Source organism: Ailuropoda melanoleuca, chromosome 1 (assembly GCF_002007445.2).
Source record: "Ailuropoda melanoleuca isolate Jingjing chromosome 1, ASM200744v2, whole genome shotgun sequence".
Classification (NCBI taxonomy): Eukaryota; Metazoa; Chordata; class Mammalia; order Carnivora; family Ursidae; genus Ailuropoda; species Ailuropoda melanoleuca.
In genome coordinates, this window is record NC_048218.1 from 64,487,519 (window position 1) to 64,504,073 (window position 16,555).

General features: G+C 43.3%; 1 protein-coding gene across 1 annotated transcript in view; it reads left to right on the plus strand.

Moving 5' to 3' along the window:
• The window catches only part of PARP15 (poly(ADP-ribose) polymerase family member 15), a 36,331-nt gene that overhangs the window by 9,524 nt on the left and 10,252 nt on the right, over positions 1–16,555 (plus strand). The window contains exons 3-9 of the mRNA XM_019803102.2: positions 919–1,035; positions 4,979–5,215; positions 6,162–6,383; positions 7,543–7,621; positions 9,967–10,116; positions 12,135–12,197; positions 14,399–14,566. Of these exons, the coding sequence (XP_019658661.2) occupies positions 919–1,035; positions 4,979–5,215; positions 6,162–6,383; positions 7,543–7,621; positions 9,967–10,116; positions 12,135–12,197; positions 14,399–14,566 (1,036 nt within the window). The remainder of the gene's footprint in view (positions 1–918; positions 1,036–4,978; positions 5,216–6,161; positions 6,384–7,542; positions 7,622–9,966; positions 10,117–12,134; positions 12,198–14,398; positions 14,567–16,555) is intronic.

Here is a 16,555-nt window from a genome sequence, read left to right on the forward strand (position 1 = left end):
AAACTCTTTGGCTGTTTAGTAGTCAAACTACAAATGCGTTATGTGGCAAAATGAGGGGTGTGTCTTAGTTTGGGTTCCCCCAGAAGAGAACATGAGACAGGAGTCAAGTGCAAATGATCTAAATAAGGGAAGTAAAAGATACTGGTAGGGTGTGTTACCAAATCAGTTACCACTTAATCCCACTGGGGAAACTCAGAGTCTTAACTTGGAGGCAAGGTTGCTAGGTGGTTTTAAACGAACTCCTGTCAATCATTGAATGAGGGCTTGAGGGAGTGGGACGGCTGCTTAATTTACCTGCAATTCCTCTCGGCTATACCTGCAAACAAAGCAGGCTTTGGCACCACAGAAAGTCCTCAGACAAGAAGTACAGTTGGAGGGGCACCTGGGTGGCTCAGTTGGTTGAGTGTCAGCCTCCTGATTTCAGCTTAGGTCATGATCTCAGGGCGATGGGATCCAGCCGCAAGTCAGGCTTAGTGCTAAACCTGGAGTCTGCTTAAGATCTTAAGGTTCTCTCTCTCCTTCTCCTTCTGCCTCTCCTTTCTCTCTCTCTCATTCTAAAAAAAAAAAAAAAAAGAAAAAAAAAAAAAAAGGAAAGAAAAGAAAAAGAAAAAGGAAAAACAAAACCAGCTGAAATATGACTAGACAGTCCTTAAAGAGTAAGAGCCAGGGGGTATGAACTGGTCTGCTAAGGTAGAGCTCTTGGGGGAATAAGTAAAAGAGCTCACTGGCAATTGGAGTGTTAAATACAGTTGATAACCACAAAATTGATAATAAATTATTCGCTTTTGAATCTTAGGGTTGGATTATGAGTTGAGATAGAGAGGTGTGGAATCTAATAGTTATTTTCTGTTTGGACTCCTAAGAGGAAAGTCTCCAAATAGCATTGCCTGGTCATTACTTTTACTATTTTCTCCACAGTCAAAAGACCAAGTCAGTTGGAAACATTGTCTTTCAAACGGAAACATGATAGCCTCAACCCAAACCAAAGAAGGTCTAAATCTCATGTTGGGAAGTGGAAATGTTACTGATCTCCAGGTAAGTGGTGCTATTTAGCAAATCCGACAAGAGACAATGGGGTATAATTCACTGGTTCTGTGATTTAAGGTCAAAGATTAAGATCATATAAATTTGAGGAGCTAAACACACCCGAGGTTCAAGCAGGGCTATCCTTTTTTTTTTANCTCATGTTGGGAAGTGGAAATGTTACTGATCTCCAGGTAAGTGGTGCTATTTAGCAAATCCGACAAGAGACAATGGGGTATAATTCACTGGTTCTGTGATTTAAGGTCAAAGATTAAGATCATATAAATTTGAGGAGCTAAACACACCCGAGGTTCAAGCAGGGCTATCCTTAACCATCCCCTGTGTTCCACGTGTTCCTATGTGAAGAGATCAAGTTGACCACAAGCACAGGTGTGCACATCTACCTCTTCTATTTCTCTGTAACTTATCTTGACCTACTTTCTACCCAGGTCTGTTCCAATTAGTGTTTATGGGGAAGAGATATGCACATTACTTTATAATATCACCCTGCACAAAAATACCCTGTCACTCCTGTCTGAGCACTCTCTGAGACACAGGCAGAATGGGAAAGGAGAAAGATTACCAAAGCAGGTCCAGAAAGCTCAGCTTGGCTTTTGCCTGCCTCTACTTCTATTGCTCTTCCCCCTTGGAATCACCAGTTAGCAGGAGATGCAGGCCCTATATTCTGTCTATAGTCGACATCCACGATACTCAGTCCTGGCTGCATGTCAGAACCATCTGGGAAACTTTTAAACATGGAGCTGCCCAGGCCCCACCCCTAGAAATTCTGATTTTAATTGGTCAGGTATGTGGTCTAGGGGGGTCCATTTTTGAAAGAATTCCAGGTGATTCTCATAAGCAGCTAGGGCTGAAAATTACTGATTTGGATTCTTCTTCAGAATTCTGTAGTTTCCACCATTTTGACACTTGATATTTATCTTCAGATGGCATACACTCAAGATTAATGGAAGGAGAATTCTTCTGAGAGATTTGGAGACTCATGGCTTATGAGCCACTGGAAATACTCTTTGCTTTTGTGCAGCTAATGAGATGGCAGCAGGAAGTCAGCCAGCCACTTTCTTCTTGCTCTCTAGAGTAGCTAGGGTCCTTAAATGCCTTTGTCACATGGTTTCAGGACCTTGTTCTCAGATCTTCAAGTTGAGAAGTGAATCTTAGAGTTTTACCCAGACTTAAACTGGCACTAATCAAACTCGAAAGACTTATTTATAAAACTGGAATTGTAATTATTTAATTTGCAATGAGGAAGCTAATTGCTGGGGTTATGGGTAATAGAGAGCCCTGTAGCTGCCTACTATGAGATTGCTTGGTGAGCATACTCAGACTAGAAAAGAACTGGGTAGGGGCGCCTGGGTGGCACAGCGGTTGGGCGTCTGCCTTCGGCTCAGGGCGTGATCCTGGCATAATGGGATCGAGCCCCACATCGGGCTCCTCTGCTGGAAGCCTGCTTCTTCCTCTCCCACTCCCCCTGCTTGTGTTCCCTCTCTTGCTGGCTGTCTCTGTCAAATAAATAAATAAAATCTTTAAAAATAAAAAAAAATTAAAAAAAAAGAAAAGAACTGGGTAACATAGAATTACAGTAAGTTTCTTTGTCAGTCTAGGACTAGACATTGTGTAGTGGTTATGCAGACCAACTCCAAAGCTAGTTCTGGCAGGGTTCACATCCCACTCTATCACTGACCAGCCATTCATCTTGGTCAACATCCCCCTGTGACTCAGTATCTTTATCTATAACTATGGACGATGACAATATTAGGGTTGTTGTGAGGTTTAAATCAAATAATCCACATACAGCACTTAGCACCTCCCTGGCATAGTGAAAACTCAAAAAATGATGGCTATCCTTGTTATCCACTTATGACAGACTACTTTTACTTATTTATTTTTAAAGATTTTATTTATTTATTTATTTATTTGAGAGAGAGAAAGAATGAGTGGGTTGGGGGGAGCAGAGGGAGAGGGAGCAGGGAGCCCGATGTGGGACTCGATCCCAGGACCTGGGCTCATGACCTGAACCAAAGGCAGCCGCTTAACCAGCTGAGCCACCCAGGTGCCCGACGACAGACCACTTTAAATTTTACCTCACGCAGTTAGTGGTACAATCTAGTTGAGATAGATATTCCATACCCTCATCTTATAAATGAGGAAACAGGTCTTTTCACTACATAGTCTGTTAAGTTGATTATTAAACTCTTGTCAACCCTGTCAGGGTACCTGCTCTCACCATTGGATAGCACCATATAAACTTTGGAGTCCTCTAACTCTTTCTTCCCGGAGTTCTTTCCCTATCCAACTAGTTTCCCAGCCTCCTTGCACCCTCTCTTGTATATGCCCTTTCCTCCTCATTCCCACAGTCAGCTCTTCCTTCAGCACCCCGGTCACCTCTCTCACCCTCTAGTCTGTCCTCTCCGTAGCTGTTTGATGCATGTTTATCAGGTGCACCCTGCTGCCTGTAGCAGAAAGTCCAAAATGTGTGAGCTCTCAGAGTCCTCCATGGTCTGGCCGCAAATTTCTTTCCAGCCCTGTCTCTCACCATTAGCACTCTCCCTTAGCTATATTGGACTACTTTCCTACCTTTCTCAATTCTGTGTGTTTTCTCAAATATTCACCCACCCAGAATGCTTACTGCCTTCTTTCTCCCTGTCCCAGCTTCTTCCCTTATCCTCTTCATAAAGATTTTACTAACCAGTCCAGTCTAAAGGATTCCTGCCTTTTTTTGAAATTCTATAGCAATCACTAATTGTATTTTTAGCACAGTTTCTTTTGATTATCTTGAANCCAGCTTCTTCCCTTATCCTCTTCATAAAGATTTTACTAACCAGTCCAGTCTAAAGGATTCCTGCCTTTTTTGAAATTCTATAGCAATCACTAATTGTATTTTTAGCACAGTTTCTTTTGATTATCTTGAGCTGATTTAAACATTAAGAATATTTTACTGTTTTACATGTTAATATGTTACTTCCCCCAACTGTGTAGGAATCAATAAGCAGGGAGTGAGGTGAAGATGGGCTGGATCTTGTTTTTTTGGCAGGCTCACTGACTTTTGTCCCTGCAGGGAGCTCTCAGGTCCTGAGATTAGTTTATATTAACTAACCTCATATAAGATTGAGGTAGACCCATGAGAGTGAGAAATGAAACTATTATGTGGCCCAAAGACATAGACACTGTTTTAGTTTATGATGAGGAAGTGCTCCCCAAGGAACCAGAATACTCAAAAACCACACAATCAAAACATTCTCCCCTCCAAATTTGAATATGAATTCAGAATAAATGGAATTGGATGAATTTAATATTTAATATCTATTGGCATTGGGTCATGACCTCATCTCACCAAAAGGATGGCCTCAGCAGGCATTGGAGAACTCTTGATACCCCTAGACAGGCTTGAGGGGACATTGCCTACCTTCACCTCAATGACCTTCCTTTGTCTAGCCCTTCGGGGCTGACCAGACCCCACCCCCTCTTCAGATGGACCCATTCTTTCTTTAGGTATGTTAATAAAGTCAGAACAATTACTTTCAGTTCCTGCCAGTCTAAAAGCAACTCTTTCTCTCTTCCAAGGTCTCTCTAAGCTCTGTGTTTTTGTCTCCTGTGTTTTTGTCTCCCTCTGTCACACTGTCTTCCTCTTTCTGCTTCTACCTTTCATTCTGACTCTCCTTCTTTGTCTGTGGTCTCTGGTTTGCTCATTTTCATAGCCCTACTCTGACTCATCACACGTTGACTTGACAATAGTGGGTGATGTATTTCCCTAATTTCTAAGTTTTGGGGCTCAGCTCATTACGGTAGCAACAGATTGTAAGCCTCTTGAGGGTAGAGCTGACAGGTCAGTATGATAGACAAAACATATCTTACGCATTACTCCACGATACTTGGCAAGTCATAGGTGCTTAATAATTATTGATTCAATCTCTAACAAATTGTTGCTGTTTCCCTTAAGGTCGATGTCATTGTCAACACTGTTTCCGTGAATCTTCGACTTGGAAAAGGACAACTATCTCAGGCTCTTCTGCAGAAAGCTGGTCCACAGCTCCAGGAAGAGTTATATGCCATGAAGCAGGGAACAGTGGCGGAAGTAGGTAGCGTATTCATGACAAGTGGCTGCAATCTGAACTGCCAAGCTGTCCTCCATGCCGTGGCACCAGCCTGGGATAATGGAGCCGGGTCTTCTCAGCAGGTAGAGAAAATCCTTAGCTCTCTACTCTTCCATAGCTTTGGTAATCTTCTGGCACGGTGGAGATCTGTGGTTCTCAAGCAGAGTGAATTTATTCCCCGGCAGACATTTGGCTTGTTCCAACAGTTACTGATAACTAGGAAGTGGAGGCCAGGGATGTTGTTAAGCATCCTATGAAGCGTACATCAGCTTCCACAGCACAAACTTTTTTGGCCAAGGTTGAGAACTTTGTCTATTTATTGAACTCTTTATTACATTCCGTAAACAGTCCATCATAGCTACCAGTTATTTCAGAATAATTGACCCTTAAAAGTAGGAGCAACCCTTGGGGTTCTCCAGGAACGATATCTGAAGATTAGTGCAATAATCCTTCAGTATCACAAAGAGATACAGCCAGAGCTGTGGTGAAGAATGAAGAGTCGTTGCTCTTCTTTTGATGACTTCTCACCTCTACTCCCAACTTTCTTTTTTTCAGAATATGAAAGTAATACATGTATATTGCAGAAAATACAGAAAATACAAAGACTAAAATAAAAATTATAATCCAGTCACCTAGAGATAAATGTGGTTAACATTTTATTGTATTCCCTTCAAGTCAATTTTATGCATACTTATTTCTTAGTTGAGATTCCCTTCCAAACATTTTTTAATCCTGCCTTTATTTTATTTTATTTTTTTTACTTAACATAAACATTTCCCCAGGTCGTTAGAAATTCTGTACAAACGTTCTTTTACTGGCAACAAGACACCATTGTTTATGTAGTCATTCCCATACTATTGGAATCTCTTTGGAACATCCTCTCCCCTCTTGTTCTTCTTTCTGACTCCCTGACCCAGACAAAGCCAAGAATAGCAGAGGAAACCTAGTCACAGTTGCTGGAGTCAGAGCTCTTTCTGCTTCCCACCAGCTTAAGCCCTAACTTAGATGAATGTGTTTTGTACATTTCAGGTCATGGAGAATATAATCAAGAAATGTTTGACAACCGTAGAAGAGCTATCTTTTTCATCAATCACATTTCCCATGATTGGAACAGGAAAGTTGAGGTTTCCCAAAGCTGTTTTTGCTGAACTGATCCTTTCGGAAGTGCTCAAATTTAGTAGCAGCGTCTGGCAGAAAACCTTACAAAAAGTTTACTTACTGGTACATCCAGGTGATGACGAAATCCAGCAGGTATGGTTACATATCTCTTCTAATCATTCTGACAAGTGAACCTAAGTGCACCCAGATGTCTTTGTGGATCTGTAAATAAAATGTTTTCACTTCCCTGTCCACAAGTGTTGGTTGTTGAAGGGGGTTGTCGTATGACTTAATGAGATAATGCTGATAACTCATACAGTCCTTCCTAGACAGTTTAGCAAGAGACAAGATAATTTGTACTTAATAAATTCTTAGGAAGAAGCACAAAGTTATTGGCATAAAAACAGCTCAGACTGACTGAATGAAGGCTAAGCCATGGCTCTGTTCATAGGGAAAAGATCAGATAAGAGAAACGTCAAGAATGTAGGGGTTTTTTGGATAGAATACAGCCAGTCTCAAGCTATGAAGGTCTAAAGCTAGAAATAGCAGTAGAGTATTCACTAGGAGAGGGGCAGTCAAAGCACATGCACTAAGTGCTGAGCCACCTACTCCGCCTGGTCAAGGGGCGGTCCTTGAGCTGGTTGGCTCAGTCTCAGCACCAACATCCAGTTCTCATTCTTGAAAAGTTATATTGACTTTTATATAAATTGTGCATAGTTATAGCAAAAATGCAAACAATATAAAAGGACAAAGAAGAAAGTTACAGCTAGGTTTGAATTTCGATTTTGCCATTTAAAGATTGAGGGAGGCCACCTCTCTGAATTTTAGTTTCATCATATGTCAAGTGAATGTGGCAATAACACCCTTGAAGTCGATGTGAGAATTAAGAGAGGATGTATTTGAAGTGCTTCGGGTGGTGTCTAGCACATAGCATGCCTGAAACCTGGTAGCAGATGTAGTTATTATTACCTTTTTGGTACCTGACTTTAAGGGCTATTGCTACAAATTACTAACATTAGCACTTTAAAAAGATATCAAATATGATGTTCTTTTCGAAGTTCTTAGTTATTCTCAGGCATCTGGGATAGAATGGTGGTCTTTCCACAAAATAAAGTAAATCAGCACTGGTATTTATCGAGAAAATTCCTAGCTTAAACGGCAATCCTAGAATTAAAAGGTCTCTGGGTAAGAGGAAATCTAGGGAGAACCCTTGTTCCTAATTGATGTCTGGTGATCATTACTCCGAAGAATTGGATTAATATATTTACAGAACGTTGTTGTAGTCAGTAACCGTATTTCTTTCTATTTCCAGGCATTTTTAGGTGAATTCACTAAACAGTTGTGTGGAAATCCCAACCAGGACAGGATTCTCATGGCTGGAGGTAACCAAGGTCTGGGAAAGTTGTTTTGCTGAGAAAATATTTCCCTCTGCTTAGTGGCTCTTCAGTGGTAGCTGAAGTCCAGTAGAAGGAGACAAAGTGAATTCACACGAGGCGCAAATCAGTGATGAGGGGGGTGTTAGAGCATGTCCCATTGTCCGAGCACACAAAGAAAAAATTATATGGGTGTTGTGCAGCCGCACCCCAGCGGACTCTAAGCCCAGGGTAGGTCGTGGTCCGGTGAGGCCAAAGACAAGACCCAGAGACACTGATAGAGAGACAGGTTTATTAGGAGAACTTATGTACAGAGAGTCCGGGAATGACCAATTGGATAAACCTCTGCTGCCAGGATCTGCATGCAGCAAGTTTTGATATCATAGCAACTATCATCGGCGCCTCCCATCCTTGCATGGCCAGCGTTTCCGAGGAGATCAAAGCCTGCCACTTGGACAGTCTTCATCAAAAGAGAGACATACAGGGTTGGTCATCCCCCCACACCCAGCCCCTGACCTTGAACACTGAACAACATGCCCTTCTGCACGTTCTGCTTGATGGGAATATAGAGGGAGGACGGGATCTCTACATGTTCAAGACAGTGATTAACAGGGGCATTCAGGGTGTGCTTGCACAGCTAGCTATCCAGTGTGTACCGTACCAGATGTGAACCAAGTCTGATAACGAGGCCAGAGTTTCTAAGATATGATAATTAAAGAGAACTGAGGATGGAGGAGTGAGGCGGTGGCCAGGAGTGGGACTGGCGACCGCCCTGCACCTTCCTTAATCATCCCCATGCACGCTTCACCTGCGGCAATAAGTGGAAGGCCTACCCGGGGCTGCTGTGGGCCGAGTACATGGAGGGGGCTCCCTGGACAGACTGCGTCTGAAGTGCTGCTGTTGCCTCCACATGGTGTTGGCTCACATGGATGTGATCAAGAAGCTGAGCGCCTGGAGACGTGACCATGCTGGAGCCTGTCCACCATGTTGACCACGGGCAGTCAGCATCTTGCCCAGAGTTCATTCCACAGAGGTGTGGGTAGCTGAGAGCAGTGCCCCCCCATAGCCTCCTGGACCTGTGCGCCCCCGAACTCTGAAGGAACCATCCAGTAAAGGTCTTGAAGAACCACACCCACGCACACAGGTAACTAAAATGTGATGGCACACTAAACTTCTTTTTTATATAGATATGATTTAATCTATACAGCGGCCTCCTGGGTAGGTGGTCTGTTGCCACTGCATCGTGTAGAAAAGGAGACTGAACGAGCTTAAGGGATGAGTAGAAATGGCACCGCTAAATTATAAAGCCTCAGAGTGGGCAGTAACATATGCCAACAGGGTAAGGGTGGTTTCCTCAGAGTGGCCTAGGCATTGCTATCCCAGAGATATGTGAAGCAACAGGAAAAGGTCCTATTTGAAGTTAGTGAGCTGTTATTTAACATTGGACAGGGGTGCCTGGGTGGCTCAGTTGGTTGAGCACCTGACTCCTAATTTCAGCTCAGGTCATGATCTCAGGGCTGTGAGGTCAAGCCCTTGTTGGGCTTCACGCTGGTGTGCAGTCTGCCTGAGATCCTCTCCCTCTGCCTCCACTGCCCCCCACTCCAACGTGTGTACACACTCGCTCTCTCAAATAAATGAGTGAAATAAATCTTCCCAAAAAATAACTGGACAAGTGACCTACACACTGAGACCATTTCCCTTTTCTGTAAAATGGGAATAAAAGAATCACCTGGAGGTACAAACTTTCTGTCATAAGATGAATAAATTCTGGAGACCGAATGTACAGCACGGGGCTATAGTTAATACTAATGTTTTGTATTCTTGAAGCTTACTAAGAGAGTAGATCGCAGGTGTTCTCACCACTCCCACATGCACATGTATACGCACACCCCCCCAAATGGTAACTACGTGAGATGATGGGTGTGCCATTAGCTCAATTAGATCATCGTTTCACAATATATGTGAATGTGAAGATGTCACATTGTACATCTTAAATATTTACCATTTTTATTTGTCATACTTCAAAAAAGCTTGAAAAAAGTCTCCCGGAGACATCAGCATGACCTGAGGGAGCACTTTGCCCTCTGTCCTTCCTCATGTCTTTCTCATGATGCTCCAGCAACTTTTACAGACAAGCAGCTGGTCCGGTCAGGTGTTTCCGCCTCATCCTATTTAACTGAGAAATGGATCCTCCTGCTGCCACAAAGCTTTATTTTTAAATTTCCTTAAAAAAGAAAACCCAACCAGGCATGGTACTCTTTGCGTTTATGTAGGTGGAAAGAAGGAGGACTGGGAAGAGGACAGGGCCCCATTCTTTGTGCTCTTTCTCCAGCTACTCTTTCATTTGGTTTCTTTCTTTTCAGGTACCTTCAGGCCTGTCTCCAACCCTGGGTTCATTTCATATGAAATGAAAATTGGTGCAATTACTTTCCAGATTGCTGCTGGAGATATTACCAAAGAAAAGGCAGATGTGATTGTAAACTCAACAACAAGGACATTTAATCTGAAATCAGGTACTTTAAGCAAAGTACATGATTGTAACTATTAACATGACTCACATGTGGGAGGGAAACTGTGGCTAATGTTGTCTGAGTAGGTGGATAGTGTCACAGAACATATGTAGGCCCTGGAATCAGAAAGACCTGGGTTTGAGTCCCAGCTATGTGTGGCCTTGGAACAACCACATAACCCCTCTGAGCCTCAGTTTCTCTGCCTGTCAAATGTTGATTTCCCAGAGGAGGATTAGACGGGGCACAGCAATGTAAAGATGAGGTGCAACCCATGCATTGGACTTAGTGTATGTTAGTTCTCATCCCCTTTCTAGCTCTGAACTATCAACATTCCACACTTAAAATTTAATAAGTTTTATTTTTATTTCCCTTCATATGTAACTCAGTTGGCACTCATATCTCACTTCTTGTCCTCTTCCTTACTTTACACTGACCCAGAAATGAAATTCGACCCCTTTTTCTTGTTTTTCGCTAGAATGTCTGAACACCTCCATTGAAGGAGCACCTTTGAGCACACCCTCCCCACGTGTCTGTTTGTGTATAACTTGCATACATATACTCTTATGTTAATATATTTTTATTATAAAGTATTAAATTTTAGATTAAAAGGGTAAGATAAAACATAAATAGAAATAGAAGTTTAAATATTTTCTAAAGTGCAAAATATTTTGGGACTTACTATGTAGGAAGTGAGTACATAGAATATCCATCCAGTGTATCGGTCCTGCAAAATGCAGACATAAAGAACGTTCAGTTAGGTAAAATGTGATAGATTGAACATATGCATTTGTCCCTGCCTTCTTTTAAGATTCCATTAAAGCAACAGTAAAGGAAAGAAATAAACGCACAAGGAAAAAGAGAGCTGGAGGGAAACCAATAATGAGCAAGAGACAGCAGTGTATTTTTAGAATACAAGAAGCACTAGCCAGTGGTGAAAATTTAGTATATGCAAGAGAGAACAGTAGCCCCTAGAGACACAAGAGTGGGAGGCAGCGGGTACCTGGGAAGTCAGGGGACAAGTAAAGAGATGAAACAGAATCAGATGCAATTCTGTGTGAGTAGCACTTAGCCCCTTTTATTCTATCCTCCATCCAACCAATGCACCAATAACTTCCCTTGCTCTTCCCTGGCCAGAGATGGGAGGTTTGCTCTGTAGAGAAAGCAACCAGAGAGATTCTGGACTTAGAGCGGCAGGCACAGGTGAGACAAAGATGGGAGCTAGACAGTGTTCAAGTGCAGGTTTCTGTACTGAACAGTGAGTGCCTAGCCCCTGTCCCTGTGGGACTCCCAGAACAGCAGACGGTTTATGTCCTCCAAGACAGGAGAGTCGAGGATCCTTCTGGAGAGAAACCGACTGCCTTCAAGTCTAGTATTCACTGCCCATTTTCCTTACACTGAAGTCAACTGGCCAGCAAGCCTCCTTTACACGGTGCTCCCAAACTCACTTTAAATATGAAAGGACTGGTGAAGATCATCGGATACTTGAGGAAAATCTCCATTATTGCAAAGTCAGAGACTAAAACAAACACACAAAAAGGAATTTTTTAAAAAAGAGACAATTCACAATACACATACACAAAATCAAGGAAACACAGGCAGGTAAATGATGATAGATATATAGAGGATAGATTGATTTTTATAATGATAAAATAACTAATAATTATTCAATGCTTTCCATGGGCCAGATTCTGTACTAAGCATCTTTTATCCATTGTCTCTTGTAATGTTCAAATAACCCGGTGAGGGAAGTACTGTGTCAGCCTCTGTATGATAGTTGAGGAACCGACTAGTGCCACGTTAGCGGTAAATGGTGGCGGCAACCCTAACCCAGCGCCGTCACACTGTAGCTCAGAGTGTTTATTATTCAGCTACTGATGAAGGTTGCTGTAGAAAAGGTGGGTTTTCTGTGGGGGGCATCAATGAATTATGCACAAACGGATGAGCTGAACAAAATGGACAAAAGCTATAATCATGCACTGAATTTCAACTAATGCTTTTTACCACTAACATGTCTTATTTAGGGGTGTCAAAAGCAATTTTAGAAGGTGCCGGACCAGCTGTGGAAAATGAATGTGCTCTACTAGGTATGGTCACCTCTAGCAGATTAGAGGGCTGAGAATGCTATAACAGGACCTACGGGAGGAGTGAGTGGTGAGCCCTTAGGAAAGAGGATGATTCCCTGGGAGAGCGGACACAGGGGGTATGACTTTGTGGCTGTGGGAAGTGGTCCTTCCTCCCACCATCCCACCTGTCTCTTCCTGACTGTTAAACAGAACGCAGGCCTGGGTCCTAACAGTCCAGGATCCACCGCTAACTGAGGGATGGTGGGCACACCATCTGATCTGTAAGAGCTTTGTTTCTCTTATCTGTAAGATGGTTCTAGATTTTACGAACGAGGCAGGAGTATGGTAATGGCTTTCTTACAGGTGGTTTGAGGATCAGGAAAATGGACGTGAAAAGTTGCGTAAAGTGCTGTATAAATTATCTTTCACTTTCCCCGACCTTGTTCTACTTGCTGTAACGCATCAGCTACCTGACATGAGTCAAGGTGGAGCCTGGTTATGTCTGAGGTGTTTTCTGACACCAGCCAATTCTCCAGCTCTAACACTATCTCCCTGTAAAGCTAGCACTGGATCCCACAAATTAAAGGGCTCAGTCCCGCAAGCCTCCCCCCACTCCAAATGCCAGTCACAGGTCCCAGGGGCCACCTGCACTTCTGATCCCCCTTCATACACTCAGGCATTCACAAAACCCCTTTCTCAGGTTTGACAGTATCCTACAACGACTCACGGAATTCCAGAAAACACTTGTCTTACATTTTCCAGTTTATTATAAGGGATACATCTCAGGAGCAGCCAAACGGAAGAGCTGCAAAGGGGAAGGTGTGCGGGAGGGGGGCACGGAGCTTCCACGCCCTCCCAGCTGCACCACCCTTCCCACACCTAGGTGTATTCACCAACCTGGAAATCCCCAAATCCGGTTATTTAGGGAGTTTTATGGAGGTTTCGTTGTGTAGGCACAATTGTTTGTGGTTGAAGTCCCCAGAAGCCAGGGGGTGAGGCTGAAAGTTCCAATCCCCTAATCATGGCTTGGTCTTTCTGGAGACCAGCCTCCATTCCATAACGATCTAACACCAGAACCCTCAAGTCATCTCATTCCCTTACAAAAGACACTCTTATCATTCAGAAGAGTCCAGGGTTCTTGAAACTCTGAGCCCAGAACCAGGGACAAAGGTCAAATACTTATTTTTTTAATTATATCACAGTGGGGAACCTGTAAGAATGATCATATCCTCCAAAATTAGGACTCATGCCTTGCCAAGTAGACAGTCAGCTATGAGTGTGATTTAAAGAAGTCACAGGGTCCCATGTTTGACAAACAGTCCCCCAACTGACCTGCTTTTGTGCCTGAAACTCCCATATCGATAGCTGTCCTCTGATGAAGGCATTTTCTCCCCAGTGAATATATTCCTGGAGAGGGATGCGGGGAAGGTAATACTGCTCACCAACATGAGGACGTTAGCAGGAATTTGTGGGTTGGAAGAGCTAGCTGTGCCTTGGAAGGCAGAAGCAAAGAATGGAGTGGGGTTGGACAAGCTGCAAAAGTCTACTCAGGCTGCCTGGGAGGGGCCAGCAAGTGGGACACCCGAGGGACCACAGGGAGTGCCTGGGGGGGGGGGCAACTCTCCTCCTGTATTTACTGGAAGCCCTGCCTTCCTCAGGTTCTTACTCCGTGCCTTAAAACATGCCCTGGTCATTTCCATGTGCTCGAGAGCTCTCAGGGTCCTGGGAGAGGGACTGCCACACCACCAAACGCACTGCTTTTCTTTCCTTAAAAAATGAATCTAGCTGAATGAGCATATAAATTGCTCTTCTGGGCTGCAGCTTGGGGGTTAAGAGGTCTGGACACTGACTGCTTGGGTTCAAAGCCCAAGAAATGTTTGCTACTGACCTTACCTCTCTGAGCTTCTGTTTCATCTGTGAAATGGACGAAATAGTACCTACCTGATAGCCTTGTTTTGAGGATTGAGTAGATTAAGGCAGGTAGAGTGCTTTTGAATAACAACCCAAATGTTCAACAATGTAGTTGTCCAGTTAAAGAATCCTGGTTGTAAAGGAAATGAGCCTGTCCCAGTCCCAGTGAGTGAAAGCCGCTAGACGGGGGGAGGCTGGGCTTGGTCAAGACATCGCAGCTTTTTCTGATGGTAGCTGTTTTCATGCCTCGGTGATCAACTTGCTGCTTCCCATAAGTAATGTGCTGTTTCCTTTTCTTCCTCTCGTTCCAGCTGCACAGCCTCACAGAGATTTTATACTCACACAAGGTAGGTACTTAATGTGCAAGATAATAATTCATGTTCTTGGGGAAAATGATGTCAGGAGAACGGTCTCCACTGTTCTAGAAGAGTGTGAGCGGAGGCAGTGCGCTTCTGTTTCTCTTCCAGCCATCGGAACAGGTTTGTAGCCTCTCATCACTGAAAGATTCTGAATAATCCAGATTCCTGTAGACTTAGCCTCACTGTTCGTGAACTCAGTGCTGAGTCCAGACAGCCATAGTGATGTAAATCAGAGAGCAGGCAAGCTTGCAGACCCTGAGGGCCGTCTCTGGGCCCTAGGCCTCTTTCATACATCTTCATTCTATATTGTATGTTCCCCAGGTATCTTTCCATGTTTGGCAATTAACATCGTGGCTTTCTTACTGTTCATGTTTTTCCTTTGGGTGATTCATTTGCTTTTATTTTACCAGTTACCCTTTCTGCACTGACTCTCAGATCAGCATTTCACCTACTCCAAGATCTCCTCTGGGCGATTTCTGTTACCAGAAACTTTATAGCAGAATCCAAACTCATCCTCCTCGTCCCTTGCTAACAGACCCCTTTCCCGGAGTTGTCTCATTTTCTGGTTTCCTCCTTCAGTGGTGCCGTGATGCTCCTGGCTGTACTGCCATCCTTGCTTCTTTGTGCCCCCAGACCCCACAGTCAGCACATTCTACTAAATCTTCTCCCAGGAGTTATTTGGTTTCATCCTTCCTTCTCTTTCCAAACCCTTAATACCCCCCCGCCCCGCCCCCCCCCTCAATTGGGTTGACTGCAGCATCTCCCACTGGCTTCTCATTCCTACGTTCATTAGATTGAAATGCTGTTTCCTAGGCCCACTGCAAGTTCCTAGGCATAAAGTCATGAGTAGGGCGCAGTCGCTATTCTTAAGCAACAAGCTCAGGTCCATCCTGCTCTGAGTTTCTAGGAATGCTTTCCTCCTCATCTCTATCATAGCACACAATAATTCGCTCTTAGCTGAAGGTGATGCTAATGACCTGCTCCCTGATTCGTTCACACTCAGTTGCACGAAGCCCTAATAATGCCATCACACGATGATATGGTTTAGTAATGTTTCAAAGTAAGATATTTTACCCACTGTGGGTTGGGATCATTGTTTCTTCTCACTTTGACTTCTCACACTTGTCCTGGCACTGAGCATTGGAAAGGCTGCAAGCATTTTTGGAATATAGCTAAGGAAAGTTGAGTTGGAAATACGGTTTTACAAAATTTCAAAATTTATTCTTCATTGTGATTTCTTTTTTGATTATAGTCAATTTTATACATAATTTTATATTTTTATTTTGTATTTTTCTGTGATGTATAAATTTTAAACCCTACAAAACCTAGACCCACCCATGACTCTTAGTTTCCCCACTTTGCAGATGAGAATTTGAGGTATTAATGTACAAGGTCACATAGCTAGTCAGCAACATAACTAGGTTCATAACCAGGCCGACTGGTCTGCGCATTGCAACCATTACATCTTTTTTTTATGTTATGTGTTTTTTGTTACCGTTATGCTCTTAATTACCATATTCTTAGCTGCCACATTCTTATCTCTATTAGCATTACTTTCTATTATCGCCCCAGTTTTATAGCTGAGTAAATTGAAGTTTGGAGGTGTTGTGGGCTGAGTTCTGTTCTCCCGCCGAATTCATATGTTGAAGCTCTAATCCTCAGTACCTCAGATTGTGACTATATTTGATGAAAGGGTCTTTCAAGGGGTAATTAAGTTAAAATGAGGTCATTAAGGTGGTCTCTAATCCAATATGACCAGTATCCTTGTTAGTTAGGAGATTAGAACAGGTACAGAGAGAAGACCATGTGAAGACATAAGGAGAAGACAGCCATCTTCAAGTCTCAGAGACCTTAAAAGAAACCAATCTTGCCAACACCGTGATATCAGACTTCTAGCTCCCAGAATTGTGAGAAAATAAATTTCTGTTGCTTAAGCCACCAGTCATGGCAATTTGTCATGGAATCCCTAGCAAACCAACATAAGAGGGATCAAATGACTTAGCCAAGATCACACAGCTAATCTGTGCAGAGCCTGGATATGATCACATGCTCTGCTCTCTGCGCTGCCAATGCCGTTCAGTTAAAGACCACCAGGTACACACACTATGA